At 44.9% G+C, this 19,105-nt stretch overlaps 1 protein-coding gene across 1 annotated transcript in view; it reads left to right on the top strand.

The window, feature by feature from the left end:
• LOC129704497 (A disintegrin and metalloproteinase with thrombospondin motifs 9-like) overlaps positions 1 to 17,377 on the top strand; it is a 180,426-nt gene extending 163,049 nt beyond the window's left edge. Inside the window, exons 37-40 of the mRNA XM_055647616.1 lie at positions 429 to 520; positions 3,570 to 3,674; positions 8,264 to 8,358; positions 14,760 to 17,377. Of these exons, the coding sequence (XP_055503591.1) occupies positions 429 to 520; positions 3,570 to 3,674; positions 8,264 to 8,353 (287 nt within the window). The 3' untranslated portion in view covers positions 8,354 to 8,358; positions 14,760 to 17,377. The remainder of the gene's footprint in view (positions 1 to 428; positions 521 to 3,569; positions 3,675 to 8,263; positions 8,359 to 14,759) is intronic.
• Positions 17,378 to 19,105: the final 1,728 nt, after the last annotated feature.

Genomic DNA, 19,105 nt, shown 5'->3' with positions numbered 1-19,105 from the left:
GGAGTAGGCCATTCGGCCCTTCGAGCCAGCACCGCCATTCAATGTGATCACGGCTGATCATCCCCAATCAGTACCCTGTTCCTGCCTTCTCCCCATATCCCCTGACTCCGCTATTTTTAAAAGCCCTTTCTAACTCTCTCTTGAAAGCATCCGGAGAACCTGCCTCCACCGCCCTCCGAGGCAGAGAATTCCACAGACTCACTGGCACAGTAAGGCGACATCTCTACCGCTGCGCCACCCAGAGTTTAATCAGCCCTAATGTGTAGGGAGTGGATGAGAAGGTGGGATAACATGGAACCAGTGTGTACAATGGTTGGTGTGGGCTCAGCCTGTTATCCTGCTGAATAACTAAATGCAGTATTCGGTTGTGAATATTGTTTCTACATATGAACAGTTTTACACATCGTCTCTCACTCCTTGCTTTACAGCGACAGACTTGTTCTTCGCACAGACACTGGAAGGTCGGCCGGTGCCTTTCGCCACGGCCGGAGACTGCTACAGTGCTGCCCGATGTCCACAGGTAGCGGAATCACTTTACTAAATGTATATATTTTAAAAAATGTGCAAGAAAACATAAATGGATAAACAAAGGAACTAAACTCTTTCTCGTTCTCCCCGTGACCTGCGTGGGTTTCGCCGAGATCTCCGGTTTTCCTCCCACGCTCCAAAGACGTACAGGATTGTAGGTTAATTGGCTTGGTATAAATGTAAATTATCCCTGGTGTGTGTAGGATATTGTTAACATGCGGGGATCGCTGGTCAGCGCGGACTCGGTGGGTCAGTTTCCGCGCTGTGTCTCTAAACATCTCCCTACCCTCGGTACAAGAACTGTTCCAGAGACGCTGTCTGAAAAAAGCTCTGAGAATAGCTAAGGACAAACTGCACCCCCTCCACACACCTGGATCTCCTGCCATCAGGCAAGAGATACCTTAGCATCAAAGCCCGGACTACAAGACTACTAAACAGCCTCCTGCCACAGGCTGTGAGGCTGCTAAACAGTCACTCTGTACTCACAGTCACATGATTCTGCGGCTTTGCACTGACATTTTAATAACTCTGGCACTGGCCACTCAAATCAGTTGCCCTGGACATTTTAATGATTGGTTTACTGTATTTTAATGTTGCTGTTTTACCTGCTTTTAACTATTTATACTGTTTCATCAGGGACTGGATTGTTTTTTATTGTTATTATGTGTGAAATGTTTTAACTTTCATGTGCGATGCTCCAGTATTCCCTGGCAAACGTCTTCTCATTTTGCACTGTACAACTGTTGCTTTGCAAGATGACAATAAAGGTTGATTTGATTTGATTTGATTTGATTTAAACTAAACTCAGCAAGAGGCAAGCATGAGAATGACCAATAGAGGGAGACAAAGCAAGGCTAGAGTAGGAATTGCAGATGCTGGTATCTTGAGCAGGACACAAAGTGCTGGAGTAACTCAGCAGGTGTGGAGGGAATGGACAGGTGACGTTTCGGGTCAGGACTGGACTGAAACGCCACCTCTCCCTTCCCTCTACCAATGCTTCCTTATCTCGCTGAAACACTTGGTGTTTCAACTGAAATTAAACATTTGGTTCAGACATGGATAAAGAAACTGCGATTGATGCCTTGCCTAAACTTGATGGATGCTGCTTGAACCAAATCCAGATATTATTCATCGAAAAACATCTAGAATGTTATTAAAAGCTGGAGTAACTCAGCGAGACAGGCAACATCTCTGGAGAGAAGGAATGGGTGATGTTTCTGGTCGAGATGACAATGTTATCTGAACCTTATTTAAGGTTTGCAAACACACAGAACAGCAGCAGTGCCCTCTAGTGATGATTCTGAAACATTGCATCTCAATATCCCCCACCATTAAAATCTCCATCTCTCCCCCACCCTAATTTCACTGTCCTCCTGATATATTTTACTGACTGTCAGCTTTCTTGTCACCTTCCCCTCAGCTAACAATGAACCATTCTACACTTCCTTATCACTGTCTGCTTTGATCTGTCATTTTCACACCTTACCCTTCCTCATCTCCTGACACAAGAGACAATAGGCAATAGATGCAAGAATAGGCCATTCGGCCCTTCGAGCCAGCACCGCCATTCAATGTGATCACGGCTGATCATCCGCAATCAGTACCCCGTTCCTGCCTTCTCCCCATATCCCCTGACTCCGCTATTTTTAAGAGCCCTATCCAATATTTTCTCATTCATGCTTATTCATGAAAGATGGTTAAAATATGGAAATATGATTTCAGTCAAGAGTTGACAGCTGTGGCTTCGTTCATCGGTAGGACAGGGAAAAAAAAATCTCAGTACTGGATCCAAAATGGACTATATGTTTAGTTACTACAATAGTGAACAAGCCTTTTATAGACAATAGACAATAGGTGCAGGAGTAGGCCATTCGGCCCTTCGAGCCAGCACCGCCATTCACTGTGATCACGGCTGATCATCCCCAATCAGTACCCCGTTCCTGCCTTCTCCCCATATCCCCTGACTCCGCTATTTTTAAGAGCCCTATCCAGCTCTCTCTTGAAAGCATCCAGAGAACCTGCCTCCACCTCCCTCTGAGGCAGAGAATTACACAGACTCACCACTCCCTGTGAGAAAAAGTGTTTCCTCGTCTCCGTTCTAAATGGCTTACTCCTTATTCTTAAACTTTGGCTCTTGGTTCTGGACTCCCCCAACATCGGGAACATGTTTCCTGCCTCTAGCATGCCAAAGCCCTTAACAATCATAAGTTTCAATGAGATTCCCTCTCATCCTTCTAAACTCCAGAGTGTACAAGCCCAGCCGCTCCATTCTCTCAGCATATGACAGTCCCGCGATCCCGGGAATTAACCTTGTAAACCTACGCTGTACTCCCTCAATAGCAAGAATGTCCTTCCTCAAATTAGGGGACCAAAACTGCACACAATACTCCAGATGTGGTCTCACTAGGGCTAGGACTCCTTCTTCTCTCCCCCCCCCCGGACTCTCAGTCTGAAGAAGGGTCTTGAGCCGATACATCACCTGTTCCACCTGCTGCCTGTCCCGCCGTGTTACGTCAGCACAGAGAGTGGTGAGTCTGTGGAATTCTCTGCCTCTGAGGGCGATGGAGGCCGGTTCTCTGGATACTTTCAAGAGAGACCTAGATAGGGCTCTTAAAGATAGCTGAGTCAGGGGATAAGGCAGGAACGGGGTACTGATTGGGGATGATCAACCATGATCATATTGAATGGCGGTGCTGGCTCGAAGGGCCGAATGGCCTACTCCTGCACCTATTGTCTATTGTCTATTGTCAATTTGTGTTTGTCTTTGGCACAAACCAGCATCTGCAGTTCCTTCCGACGACAACAACATTCCAACCACAGCCTACACAATGTCTCAATCATGAACACTGATTGCTAATTGCTAATTAATTATAATCATATTGCAACATATTTTACTAATAGATTAATGGGATCCTGTTTCCATTGCTTGTTCACAAGGAAATGTACCATGGCTGTTGAGAATTTAATTGTTAATGTATTTACCTTTAAGTGGCTATTAGGATGGACTATGTAACCATTGAAAAGGGCATTTTTTTTTTCAGGGCCAATTTAGTATCAATCTCTCTGGAACAGGACTCAGAGTGTCTGAATCCACCAGGTGGATATCACAAGGAAATTATGCTGTTGTACAAATACAAAGATTGATGGTAAGAATATGAGGAAAATAAGATTACATTTGGGAAATGTTAATTTGGCAGTTTTCTGCAGTATTGTTTGTTGAATATCTACTAAACCAAAATGGAGAGACACCCCAATGATACTTATCTAGGACATTGCGCCAGATGCCATTTAATCGTTGAATTTTATTTTTAGTTTAGTTTAGAGGTACAGCGCGGAACCAGGCCATTCGGCCCAACGAGTCCGCGCCGATCAGCGATCACCCCATACACTAGCTCTATCAATACTATACACCTAACCTGGGAATGGTAGCACAGCGGTAGAGTTGCTGCCTTACAGCACCAGAGAGACACAGGTTCGATCCTGACTATGGGAGCTGACTGTACGGAGATTGTACATTCTCCCCGTGACCTGCGTGGGTTTTCGCCGAGATCTTCGGTTTTCTCCCACACGCCACAGACGTGCAGGTTTGTAGGTTCATTGGCTTGGTATAAATGTAAAAAAATTGTCCCTAGTGTGTGTAGGATGGTGTTAATGTGCGGGGATCGCTGGTTGGCGCGGACTGGATGGGCCGAAGGGCATGTTTCCGCGCTGTATATCTAATCTATCCTACACACTAGGGACAATTTTACAATTCTTACTGAAGCCAATGAACCTACAAACCCACACGTCTTTGAGTGTGGGAGGAAACCGGGGCACCCGGAGAAAATCCATGCAGTCAAAGGGAGAGCGTGCAAACTCCATACAGACAGCATGCACATATGGCATCCCTCCAGACATACCGCCTGACATACTCAGTTTACCCAGCACTGTGTTTTACTCATAGAAACTTTATGATGTGATAACAATGAGCCATATTGCTAACAAAGTCATAAGGTCATAAGTGATAGGAGCAGAATTAGGTCATTCGGCCCATCAAGGCTACTTCGCCATTCAATCACGGCTGATCTATATCTCCCTCCTAACCCCATTCTCCTGCCTCCTAGTTTAGCGATACAGTGCGGAAACAGGCCCTTCGGCCCACCGAGCATGCACTGACCAGCGATCCCCGCACATTAACACTATCCGACACACACTAGGGACATTGCTTTTAGATTCATACCAAACCAATGAACCTACAAACCTGCACATCTAAGCACCCGGAGAAAACCCATACAGGTCACGGGGAGAATGTACAAATTCCGTACAGACAGCACCAGTAGTCAGGGTCGAACCCGGGTCTCCGGCGCTGTGAGGCAGCAACTCTACCGCTGCGCCACCGTGCCGCGCTTTAAAGGCTTAAGAGAAAATTGCGCTTGTAAAGTTTGTCACAGGATTTACCACAGGAAACAAAGTCCGAGAAAAGCAACCTCGTAGGATTCAATCTGCTGCTTGTTCCACAGTCGGCACGGTTGATTTTCCAAAGAATTGCGTCTAAAATAAAAGTCAAATGAGCAGATAGTGGGTTTGGATCGTATTTCAAGAGGAAGTCTTCAGTAACGCTGTCTCATGTTTCATGCCCTGACGTTGTGCTGTGCAATGAAATTCTGGGGCAATTGTGTTTATTCAACGCCCTGAACAATAACACTGTCGTGTCTGGTAGCGTTTACAAGGGCTCATCGCCCGGAGTCTTATTAACACACTGCAGCTCAAAGCAAATGGTGCAAACTCTACCTGAATCCTTGACCTCGGATCAACCCAGTTGTATAACTAGCGTGAGCTTGCTTGAATGGGCTGAGCAAACACCAGGTGGGACGACTCGTGGGAATCAATGCACACATCAGATCATCCCCCCCCCCCCCCCCCCCCCCCCGGTCCCCCCCTCTGCCCCACCTGGAATCACACCTATCTCTCCCCCCATCCCCCCTCCCCCTCCCCTTCCACCAACATTCCTTCCTCCAGCTTCACGATCAGTAAGTCTAGCCTCTACCCCACCATTTGCCTATCAACCCCCCCCCCCCCCCCCCCCCATATCCCTCTCACCCCCCTCACCCCCCGCACACCTCCAGATTCAGGAACAGTTTCTTCCCAGCTGTTATTAGGCAACTGAATCATCCTACCACAGCCACAGAGCAATAATGAACTACTATTCACCTCATTGGAGATCCTCGGACTATGTTTCATCAGATTTTATTGGACTTTACCTTGCACTATACGTTATTGCCTTGTCATGTGTCTGTACACTGTAAATGGCTCGATTGTAATCATGCATCTTCCCATCTCCACCCCTTTCTGCTTTCCGCAGAGACCATTCCGTCAGAAACTCCATAGTCAACTCATCCCTTCCCACCCAAACTACCCCCTCCCCAGGTACTTCCCCCAGCAACCACAAGAGGTGCAACGCCTGTCCTTTTACTTCTCCCCTCGACTCCATCCAAGGACCCCGGTTGTCTTTCCAGGTGAGGCAGAGGTTCACCTGCACCTCCTCCAACCTCATCTATTGTATCCGCTTGTTCCATATGTGGACTCCTGTATATCGGCGATCATTTCGCTGAACCCCTCCGCTCAGTCCGCCTAGACCTACCTGATCACCCGGTTGTTCAGCATTTTAACTCCCCCTCCCATTCCCAATCTGACCTTTCTGTCCTGGGCCTCCTCCATTGTCAGAGCGAGGCCCAACGCAAATTGGAGGAAGAGTTCCTTATCCCGGCAGCGGCGTCCTCACTTCCACGTGACTGCCCATCGGGCGGCGCCACCATTAGTCGCCGCGCCGACCTCTCCACTAACGCTGCCGGTTTCCTCGCCAGACGCCACCGTGCTGCCGCTCCAGGCCCCAGCCTCCACCGACCCAGGCACAGATGGCCGCCATCTTCGTCAATCCACGAGGTTCCAGCCTCTGCGTCTCAGCGGCACCTCCAGAAGACGATCGCCGCCCGTAATGCTTACGAAGGAACTGTAGATACTGGTTTACAACAAAGATAGACACAAATTGCCGGAGTAACTCAGCGGGTCAAACAGCATCTCTGGAGAAAATGAATAGGTGACACTTCTGGTCGAGACCCTTCATCAGACATACACACCCCACAGAACAATTGCCCATCTACCCAACACACTAGGGACCATTTTCAGAAGCCAATTAACCTACAAGCCTGCACATCTTTGAGATGTGGGAGGAAACCAGGGGACCTGGAGAAAACCCACGCAGGTCACGGGGAGAACGTATAAACTCCGTACAGACAGCACCCGTCATCAGGATTGAACCCGGGTCTCTGGGGCTGTAAGGTAGAAACTCTACCACTGCACCACTGCGCCTACTATCCACTTTCTCCAAAGAAGCTGCCAGACTGGATGAGTTACTCCAGCACCTGCAGTTCCCTGTATCTATGTTGATGTGCTGCTGAGAGACTGGAATGCCTCTAGCAATGCATATTCCATATAGTTGTTGTGTCTGCAAGATCCTGTCTGGAACACCAGAGGGCCTCCAACACTACAGAATGTTTGAAACAGCAATGAAAGACATGTTCTCTGACACTTGGGATTCATATCACAGCCCCGTCTGTCTCAAGATGATCCAAGCAGTTTAGTTCAAACCGAACATAGTCACAAAATGATGGAGTAACTCAGCGGGACAGACAGCATCTCTGGAATGGGTGACGTTTCGGGTCGAGACCCTTCTTCACCCGAGGTCAGGATCGATCCCGGATCTCTGGTGCTGTGAGGCAGCAGCTCTACCAGCTGCGCCACCGGGCTGCCCTTAAAAAAAAAAATCACAAATGTACACAGCTTTCTGCTAAGTAGTATGTTAAAAATGCTGGAGTAACTCAGCGGGTCAGGCAGCATCTCTGGAGAAAAGGAATGGGTGATGTTTTGGGTCGAGACCCTTCTGACAGTGAGTCAGGGAGAGGGAAACTAGTATGAAAAAGCACAGGACAAATCAGTCGGCATCCATGACTCAGGAACGGTGGAGCCCACAATGGTCCATTGTTTGCTGGGTAAATTAGCAAGAGGACTAGGTTGGGGGAGGGACGGAGAGAGAGGGAATGCAAGGGTTATTTGAAGTTAGAGAAATCAATATTCGTTGTGTATATAAAGCTAACATTTATAGATAAAAACAAAATGATCACATCAGCATTTTAAAATCTTTATTAAATTCACCAGACATCAGATACAATGATGTGGAAAGGAGGTTTCCACTAGTGGGGGAGTCCAGGAGCAGAGGTCGTACCTCAGAATTAAAGGACGTTCCTTTAGGGAGGAGATGAGGAGGAATTTCTTTAGTCAGAGGGTGGTGAATCTGTGGAATTCTTTGCCACAGAAGGCTGTGGAGGCCAAGTCAGTGGATATTTTTATGGCAGAGATAGATAGATTCTTGATTAGTACGGGTGTCAGGGGTTATGGGGAGAACGCAGGAGAATGAGGTTAGGGGGTTTCGATGGATCAGCCATGATTGAATGGCGGAGTAGACTTGATGGGCCAAATGGCCTAATCCTGCTCCTATCACTTATAACCTTATGAACATTCTTCACTATGGCATAGATTTCCATTATAAGACCCTTGTGCCTCTTTTTTATATCCTTGTGGGATATGGATGCCACTGACAACGCAGCATTAATTGTAAAACTAAGTTGTCATCTTGTATCGTGAATGATGAACTCTTGAACAATGATGAAGAGTCATGTAAATCTTATTTCTTCCGCAGAATGGTGCCAAGGTGACTGGGAAGTGTGGAGGTTATTGTGGCAAGTGCATACCACATTCCGGGACAGGACTACACGTACAATTGCTCTAGCTCAGGTATTCCCTCTTTATACAATTATGTTCGATACTCATTCCAATCTACCATGCATTCTGTCTCAGATGAGCAGTGAGAAATTTTAGAATTGCAGAACTAATATTTTCACAGTAGGTCTGTACAGGTGATAGTTTAGAGGTACAGCACGAAACAATCTCTTCGTCCCACAGAGTCCACGCCGAACATTGGGTTTTAACATGCAAAATGAAAACGCTTCTGAAGCTACATTTACCATTTAAATAATCGTAAACTATCAATGCGTTTTGAATGTTTGTAAATGTAGCTTCAGAAGCGTTTTCATTTTGCATGTTAAAACCCACCTGAGAACCATGGGCGATTTTGCAATTTTACTGAGGGATTTTTCACTTTTAAAACTTTTCATATAACAAATGAATAAAGATAAAAAAAGTCAATAATGCCTTACTTTTGATGAAATGCAGCGAGCAAACGCGATAATTCCCGATATTTTGGATCTTTAAATCTCCACGGCAAAATGTCCGCTGGATTTGCACCTTCAGCTCCCTCTTGAATTTACCTAAGTTTCTATCTTTTTTTTGGACTGTAAATTTAGGTAGCTGTGCCTCACGGTCACCCCGACTGGCACAGTAAATTGCAGCTCAAAAACTGGCCGTTTTCGATGTTTTTAACGGGTGTGAAAGTGCGTGTTTTCCCATTCACTAACATGTACCGGATGTATAGCATGTCCTCCACTTCAGATTTTCGGTCACGTGGGTGCGGATCTACGCTCCAGTGACCTTTCGTGAAATCACCCTATACACTAGGGGGCAATTTACAGAGGCTAATTCATCTATAAACCCACACATCTTTTGGGATGCAGTAAACCAGAGCACCCGGAGGAAACCCATGGGATCACAGGGAGAGCGCGCAAACTCCACACACGCAGCCAGCACCTGAGGTTGAGGTCGAATTCGGATCTCTGATGCCGTGAGGCAACGGCTCTACCTGCTGCGCCACTGTGCCCCGCCTTGCTGAGCCACTGTGCCCAAAACATTACCAGTCTGGGTAGTTTTCAGGGAGAACGTACAAACTCCGCACAGACAGCACCTGCCCCAATGTTGCCCCAATTGATGGCCCACGAGAAGCAATAGATGGGCCACTTCAGCCTGTAGTCCATGGCCAATTGAAGAAGCATTCTAGGCTGGCTGATATGGGTCGGGAGTGAACATACTGCCGAGGAGATTGATGACCTTATGATGAGAGCAATCAGTGACCTGATCTGCACATCCATCAGTGTCTCCAAGTGGACAATTGAGTCACACCAGTAGGTGTAGTACATTTGGACTTTCAGAAGACTTTTGACAAGGTGCCCCATCAAAGATACTTTGCAAAATAAGAGATAGCTTATTTAATCAAGGGAGGAATAGATTGAGTAGATGCACAGAGCCTCTTGCCCAGAGTAGGTGAATCGAGGACCAGAGGACATAGGTTTATGGTGAAGGGGAAAAGATTTAATAGGAATCTGAGGGGTAACTTTTTCACACGAAGGTTGGTGGGTTTATGGAACAAGCTGCCAGAGGAGGTAGTTGAGGCTGGGACTATCCTAACATTGAAGAAACAGTTAAACAGGTACATGGATACGACAGGTGTGGAAGGATATGAACCAAATGCAGGCAGGTGGGACTAGTGTAGATGGAGCATATTGGCCGGTGTGGGCAAGTTGGGCCGAAGGGCCTGTTTCCACACTGTGCCACTCTAAGACGGGAGAATGAGGTCATGAGGCAGAGATAGATCAGCCATGATGGAATGACGGAGTAGTCTTGATGGGTCGAATGGCCTAATTCTGCACCGATAACTTAAGAACAGCACTGAAGCAAGTTGCAGTAACCGAAACATCACCCATCCTTTTTCTCCAGAGAAGCTGCCTCATATGGACCAAACGTGGGCAGGTGGGACCTGTATTACTGGGACACATTGGGCAAGTTGGGCCAAAGAGCCTGTTTCCATGCTGTATCACTCTATGACACCGTTACTTTAAGAGCTAGCGGTGTAAAGGTGTTACATTGGCTTGGATAGAAGATTGGAAAGTAAACAGGAAGCATCAAGCAGCGATAAGGCGGTCGTTTTCAGATGGGAACCTGCGATCAGTGGGGTGCCTAGGCTGGAACCACAGTTGTTTGAATTGTAAATCAATGCTTGGGAGGAAGGAAGTGAATGCACGGCAGCCAAATATGCAGATGAAGCAGAGGTAGGTGGGAAGGCAAGCTGTGGGAAGAATGCAAACAGTTTACAGAGAGATGGATTGATTGGTTATGTGAGTGGGCAAAAAGTTGGCAAATGGCGCGCAATGTCGGAAATGGGAAGCTGCTCACTTTGGAAGAAAGAATGATTAAAACACAAAATGATTTAGACGGTGAAAGACTGCGGTAGATCGGGATGTAACGTAGAAACATGGAAAATAGATGCAGGAGTAGGCCATTCAGCCCTTCGAGCCAGCACAGCTGGCTCGAAGGGCTGAATGGCCTACTCCTGCACCTATTTTCCATGTTTCTACATTACATCCCGGTCTACTGCATTCAATATGATCATGGCTATTCATCCACAATCAGTACCCCGTTCCTGCCTTCTCCCCATATCCCATTTTTCACACAGAGAGTGGTGAATCTCTGGAACTCTCTGCCACAGAGGGTAGTTGAGGCCAGTTCATTAGCTATATTTAAGAGGGAGTTAGATGTGGCCCTTGTGGCTAAGGGGATCAGGGGGTATGGAGAGAAGGCAGGTACGGGATACTGAGTTGGATGATCAGCCATGATCATATTGAATGGCGGTGCAGGCTCGAAGGGCCGAATGGCCTACTCCTGCACCTAATTTCTATGTTTCTATGTTTCTATCCCTTGATTCCGTTAGTCCCAAGAGCTAAATCTCTCTCTTGAAAACATCCAGTGAATTGGCCTCCACTGCCTTCTGTGGCAGAGAATTCCACAGATTCACAACTCTCTGGGTGAAAGGTTTTCCTCACCTCAGTCCTAAATGGCCTACCCCTTATTCTTAAACTGGGACCCCTGGTTCTGGACTTCCCCCAACATTGGGGAACATTTTCCCTGCATCTAGCCTGTCCAATCCTTTAAGATTTTAGGAGTCCTTCGACATGAAACGCAGAGAGCTAGCTTGTGGGTGCAGCATCGGATGAGAAGATTAATTGAATGTTGGCCTTCAGTTTAGTTTCGAAATACAACGTGAAAACAGGCCCCGTGGCCCAATGTATGCGCGCAGACCAGTGGTCACTCGTACACTAGATTACATTTGCTTGGGGGAATTTACAAGAAGTCAATTACCCTACAAACCTGCACGTCAGTCTGAAGAAGGGTCTTGACCCGAAACGTCACCTATTCCTTCGCTCCATAGATGTTGCCTCACCCGCTGAGTTTCTTCAGCATTTTTATCTACCTTGCACGCTATGGAATAGAAACATAGAAAATAGGTGCAGGAGTAGGCCATTCGGCCCTTCGAGCCTGCACCGCCATTCAACATGATCATGGCTGATCATCCAACTCAGTATCCTGTACCTGCCTTCTCTCCATACCCCCTGATCCCTTTAGCCATAAGGGCCACATCTAACTCCCTATTAAATATAGCCAATGAACTGGCCTCAACTTCCAGAGATTCACCACTCTCTGTGTGAAAAATGTTTTTTTCATCTCGGTCCTAAAAGATTTCCCCCTTATCCTTCAACTGTGACCCCTTGTTCTGGACTTCCCCGACATCGGGAACAATCTTCCTGCATCTAGCCTGTCCAACCCCTTAAGAATTTTGTAAGTTTCTATAAGATCCCCCCTCAATCTTCTAGATCCCCCCTCAATCTTCTCAACGTGAGAGGAACCCAGTGAAAATCCACCCGGTTGACCTGCGTGGAATTTCTCCGGATGCTCTGATCTCCTCCCACGCTCCAAAGACGTACGGGTTTGTAGGTTAATGTAAATTATCCCTGGATGTGCGTAGGGGATCGCTGGTCGGTGCAGACCCGGTGGGCCGAAGGGCCTGCCTCCGCGCTGTATCTCTAAAATCCTGGAGAAAACCTACGCAGGTCACGGGGAGAATGTACAAACTCTGTACAGACGGCACCCGTAGTCAGGATCGAACCTGGGTCTCTGACGCTGTAAGGCAGCAACTCCACTGCTGCGCCACCATGCATATGCCAGGATATTAAACACCCTGACTTAGTTGAAAACTTGTCTTTTGATTAATTACACATTCTTTTAACATGGGACCAATGTTTCACCCATGCCAAATGTAACAATTGCTGAAGTCCGTGAAGCTTTATACATTTTTATGTAGTTCTTCAACGAACACAAGCCCAGGAGAAATAATACATCATCTAGGGATGATAGCATCTTGGTTACACGAGATAGTACACGAAAAAGTGTTCCTGATAAGATTAGTTAACATGTTTATCAGGAAGAGAAATGTGATTTAAAAAAACTCCATTGGTGATTAATTATGTTATGATAAAGTCCTGACAATGATTGCTTACAGAATAAATCTTGCTGCTATCTTTTCTGAAACATCATCACACTTATTCTTTCTGATTATCTCATTGCTAGAGGCTTAGACCATACATCCCACGCAACTATACATCTACATCTGCACTTAGACAATAGGTGCAGGAGTAGGCCATTCGGCCCCTCGAGCCAGACCCATCATTCACTATACCCCGTTCCTGCCTTCTCCACATATCCCTTGACTGCTATCTTTAACAACTCTATCCAACTCTCCTGATAGCATCCAGAGAATTGGCCTCCACTGCCTTCTTTGTAAGGTGATTATATAGAGTCAGAGCCATCGGAAACAGGTTCTTCAGCCCAATTTGCCCATGCCGACCAACATGCCCAATCAACACTAGTCCCGCCTGCCTGCGTTTGGCTCACATCCCTCCAACCTATCCTGTCCATGTACCTATCTAAATGCTTCTTAAACATTGCAATAGTATCTCCAGCAGCTCGTTCCGTACACCCACCACCCTTTATGTAATAATGTTACCTCTTGGGTTCATGTTCATAAGTGATAGGAGCAGAATTCGGCCATTTGGCCCATCAAGTCTATTCCGCAATTCAATCATGGCTGACCTATCTATCCCTCCTAACCCCATTCTTCTGCCTTAGAGTCATAAAGTGAAACCGTGTGGAAACAGGCCCTTCGGCCCAACACCAGACACCCATACTAAGCAAGAATCTATCTATCTCTGCCTTAAATATATATATTGATGGCCTCCACAGCCTTCTGTGGCAATGAATTCCACAGATTCACCACATATTAAATCTTCCCCGCCTCTCACCTTAAACCTGTGTCCCCTGGTTCTTGATTCCTCAACTCTGGGCAAGAGACTCTGTGCATCTACCTGATCCACGCCTCTCATTTATATCACATCATGTCTATTATTGCAGTCAGTAAAGCCATAGTAAGTGCTTTGTAAGATATTGTAGGCACTTACTGAAGCATCTAAAGAGTTATTCTGACTTGCTCTTTGATTGCTCAGATGGCTATGTCGAATTTGCTCTAATGCAATGGAGAAATAGCAGTGATTGTCCAGAAACCGCCTTCCCATTTCCTTTGTAGTTGAAGAGTGGTGGCTGATTACCTGAAGAAGGTCACATCCAAGCAGTTACCTGTGGAAAGAAAAAATCATTGATTGCAAAGGAGGTGCCACACATTTGCTGAGTGGAGTCCTTCACAACTCATAAGGAAAATGGCATAGAAAAAACGTCTCCATAGCTACCCAGAAATCTACTGCTTCTGAATTAGTTTTCCTCATCATGTAGAGAGACATAGTCACACAGCACAGAAACAGGCCCCTCAGCCCAACCCATCCATGTCGATCAAGATGTCTCATCAAAGCTAGTCCCATTTGCCTGCATTTGGTCCATATCCCTCTAAACCTTTCCTTTCCATGCACCTGACCAAGTAATGAAAATACAGGCACAGGGCGGCGTGGTGGCGCAGCGGTAGAGTTGCTGCCTCACAGCGCTGGAGACCCGGGTTCGATCCTGACTACGGGTGCTGTCTGTACGGAGCTTGTACATTCTTCCCGTGACCTACGTGGGTTTTCTCTGGGATCTCCGGTTTCCTCCCACAACCCAAAGACATACAGGGGGGGTTGGGGGGTGGGGGGGGGGGGGGGGGGGGAACGAGAGAGATGGGATGACATTTAACTGCCATTTAATGTATATTCTGTTTAAGAAAGAACTGCAGATGCTGGAAAAGTCATAGGTAGACAAAGAATGCTGGAGAAACTCAGCGGGTGAGGGCAGCATCTATGGAGAGAAGGAATAGGTGACGTTTCGGGTCGGGACTTTTTCATTTTTTACTAGCAGGATTTAGCAAATGTTTCCCGAATGTCGTTTCTCCTTTAATGATCAGACGTTGATTGTGTTAACTTTTGTCTTTACAGTAGGTGCTCCAGGTTTGTGGGCTATTTACAACAGTGGAGCTGGATTGAGATGAAGGTCAACTCATACATACCTCTGCGTATCTGTAGATAAATCTGGACAGGTCGATGTATAATATTGTATTTATGATCTCCATTTATATTTATTTCTCTCAAGATTGTTTTGTGAAAGGATACTTTAATTTTTTGAGCTTTCCAACAGTGAAAAGCACTGTTTGTACATACAGTACACACTATGTAGTTGTGTAAGATAAGGATATTTTATTGGCACGGCACTGTCTTTTTTTAATTATTTACTTATCATAACACATCCGATAAACCAAAAGTAGGCTGATGGGTTTTTTTTTTTAAATGGTGGTGCTATGTATTATATTTAAAGAGTGTTTTTAACTTTGAAATTACCTCTGCACTTTTAATCAGGAAACAGATGAATATGTACTGTTTGTTATCATATTATAAGTAATTTTGATAAAGGTTTTGTAAATATATGGGTATGTTATTGCACTGGTAAGCTTCATTAGATGTTAATAACCAAAATGAGTACACGCATAGCTCTGTGCTAAATAGAAGTAATTCCACACAATCATTGATACATAAAGGGAATAGAAATCGTCTGTACAGTAGGAATATTCTTATTCCACGATGCGTTAACCTGGTGCTACTGGTAATTGCGTGCGAAATATTATCGTATGCTTTTGCCCATTGACACGCCCATTGAGGTTTGTGTAAAATATACGTGTATTAAGGATATGGTATTACAAGTTTCATAGCATATTAGTTATTGATTAAAGCAGCAAATTAAATTGCTAAGAAGAGAGCTGCAGAAGAATTTGACCCAATACAATCTAGGTGGTGAAATATAGTTTTAACATCGCCGAGGCATCTTAGTAAATTGCTGGAGAGAAAGGGGAATGTTAACATTTGCACTGATGTTTTAGAGACATAAAATACTTTGGTGCATAAAAGACGTTGGTGCTATTCCTGGGTGCATGCAAATATCAATCTAGGATTTCTTGGCAATATGATCCAGATATATTGATTTTGTAAACTTTTTTTTAAGCTTACAGTGTGTTCCATCCCACTGTGTGTAAACATTTCTATTGAATGAAGAAGAGATACTATAAACTGTACATTGTTACATTATTCAAAGCTGCTTTGCAGAACATGTCCAAGAATAAATTCAACAACTAAGTTACAGAGATAGGTTGAATAAGTTAGGTCTTTATTCTCTGGAGCGCAGAAGGTTAAGGGGGGACCTGATAGAGGTCTTTAAAATGATGAGAGGGATAGACAGAGTTGATGTGGACAAGCTTTTCCCTTTGAGAATAGGGAAGATTCAAACAAGAGGACATGACTTCAGAATTAAGGGACAGAAGTTTAAGGGTAATATGAGGGGGAACTTCTTTACGCAGAGAGTGGTGGCGGTGTGGAATGAGCTCCCAGTGGAAGTGGTGGAGGCAGGTTCATTGGTATCATTTAAAAATAAATTGGATAGGCATATGGATGAGAAGGGAATGGAGGGTTATGGTATGAGTGCAGGCAGGTGGGACTAAGGGGAAAAAAAAAAAATTGTTCGGCATGGACTTGTAGGGCCGAGATGGCCTGTTTCCGTGCTGTAATTGTTATATGGTTATATGGTTAAATTGAAGTAAATCAAACACAGGTCACTGCTTTGTTAATAAAGTCACAACAGACAGGTACATAGATGGGAAAGGTTTAGAGGGAAATGGACCAAATGCGGGCAAATGGGACCAGGTTAGACAGCCATCTTGGTCGGCATGTGCTAGTCGGGCCGAAGGGCCTGCTTCCGTGCTGTAGGACTCTATGCCTGATAATGTAATTACCGAACCATTATTATTAACTTGTAACTGTGTCAGTAAGTTTGAAAGTCAATGAGCGCTGAGACAAATAAAATTCATCTGAAAGAGGTCACTTACATTTATAGACATTGTATGTGAATACTTGATTTAGAAGTAGTTATTGAATTTTTAACCAAAATACTAATCACCTAATTAGAATAGTTTCACAGTTAAAATAGCATAGCTTTACTCTTCATACCTAAAATTAGGGGGGAAAAATGCTCTGTAACTTAGATGTGATTCATTAGAAATGATCCAAACATCATGTTCGCAATATATTTCATTAATGCCTTCCATAAAAAAACAAAACTCCATTTACAGATATCAAATTTTATTTTACATCAAATGCAACGCCTGAAGTTATTGCATCAAAATACAGGGCAAACTTTGCAATAGATCTGACATCTCAGCCCACAGACACATTTTAATTTCACGGTTTGCAATAAATCTTGATTATATGGCATTTGGACACGTTTGTTTTCTTTTTTAAGTTATAAGCAACTGCGCCATTTAATTCAGTGTGTCAGCCAAATGACTATTTGAACACTTGTATGAATTCTAGCAGTTGTACTCATTGTTATAGCAAGGGAATTTATGTCATTATTTAGTAGTGTTACACTGTGCACTACAATATAGTAGACCAATGTTACATTATTAAAGATGTTATTCATAGCTAAAATATATTTATGACAAGTATTAAAATATGCACTGGTAACTTTCAAAAAATTGTTCACTCTGTAACAAATAAATTATTTTATTATACATTATGAAGTTTGAAGTTTTTATCAATGGAGTCTGAATTAAGTTAGAGTGAGGCCCAGCGCAAATAGGAGGAACAGCACCTTATATATTTCGCTTGGGCAGCTTACACCCCAGCGGTATGAACATTGACTTCTCTAACTTCAAGTTTCCCTCTCTCTCCATCCCTCCCACATCCTAGTTCTCCGTCCAGTCTGACTGTCCTCCTGATTAATTTTATCTCTGTATGCTTCGTTGTCCACTTCTCCTAGCTAACAATGATCTATTCTACATTTTCCTTGACCTGCATCTCCTTTAATGTCCCGTTTTCATACCTTACTCTTCCTTATCTTTGCCTCTTTGCCTCAGAGGGCTGTGGAGGCAGGTTCTCTGGATGCTTTCAAGAGAGAGCTATAAAGGGCTCTTAAAAATAGCGGAGTCAAGGGTTATGGGGAGAAGGCAGGTACGGGGTACTGATTGGGGATGACCAGCCATGATCACATTGACTGGCGGTGCTGACTCAAAGGGCCGAAAGGCCTACTCCTGCACCTATTGTTTATTGTCTATTGTCTTATCTCTGTCTATCCCTCTCCCCTGACTGTCAGTGTGAGGAAGGGTTTCGACGCAAAATGTCCTTCTGCCCATTCCTTCTATCCAGAGAAACTGCCTGTCCTGCTGATTTACTCCAGCATTTTGTGTCTATCTTTAAGTACACCCCCAACAGAATTGTAACCATTCTTCAAAATGTTCCAACGAGCCTTAAGACCTATCAATGCTGACAATCAACAGCCCAGCATTCAGCTCAAAACATACAGCACCACATCTTACTATCCATGGATTTTTCTAAAAACATGAATTTGTATCCCCATTTTAGTCTGAAGAGGAGACTGAGAACATTGAACATAAAAAGTACAGCTTTGATGAACATGATGCCAAATAATCCAAGTGGAATTCTCTGCCAAAGGCAGTGGAGGCCATTAACTGGATGTTTTCAAGAGAGAGTTAGATTTAGCTCTTGGGGCTAACGGAATCAAGGGATAAAGCAGGAACAGGGTACTGATTTTGGATGATCAGCCATGATCATATTGAATGGTGGAGTGGTGCCTACTCCAGCTTCTATTTTCTATGTAATCTCACCTGCCTGCACATGATCCACATCCCTCCATGCAAACTACGCACAGACCGTACCCGACGTCGGGATTGAACCCGGGTCACTGTGAGGCAGCAGCTCCACCAGATGCGTCACTGTACTGCCTCTAAACCATCTTGAGCCTGGTGATCAAGCTTTCAGACTCCTGAGCCTTACCTCCTTTCCTATGGCAGGAGTGAAATTGAGTTTTCATAGCACCCAATGCAGACCTGAAAGCAAATGCAATGCGATGCTGCAGTGTCCGTCTCCAGAGGCACCGCACGCTGGATGCAGTGGCGGGTTGCATTGGTGCAAAGAGTGAATGCCGGTGCAGGTGATCAGGTTTTCAATCTCCTGTATCTTTTTCCCTGTGTAACAGTGAAATGAGCCAGTTTCCATAGCACCCGATGCAGACCTGAAGGCCAATGCAATCCAATGCAATGCCGCAGAGTGTCTGTCTCCAGATTATTTTAAATTTCAACATAAACTTTATTCAAGTAAATCAATATATACATTACAGGAACCGTGGAAAAAATCTATCCGACATTCTCAGAGGATATGCAAACATTCAATACTGTTTACCCAAATCACAATTGTTCCTAGGGTTGACAACGTTCTCACTC

Source organism: Leucoraja erinacea, chromosome 16 (genome assembly GCF_028641065.1).
Source record: "Leucoraja erinacea ecotype New England chromosome 16, Leri_hhj_1, whole genome shotgun sequence".
NCBI lineage: Eukaryota > Metazoa > Chordata > Chondrichthyes > Rajiformes > Rajidae > Leucoraja > Leucoraja erinaceus.
Note: the sequence above shows the minus strand (reverse complement) of the source record. Positions and strands in the feature narration are given on the sequence as shown.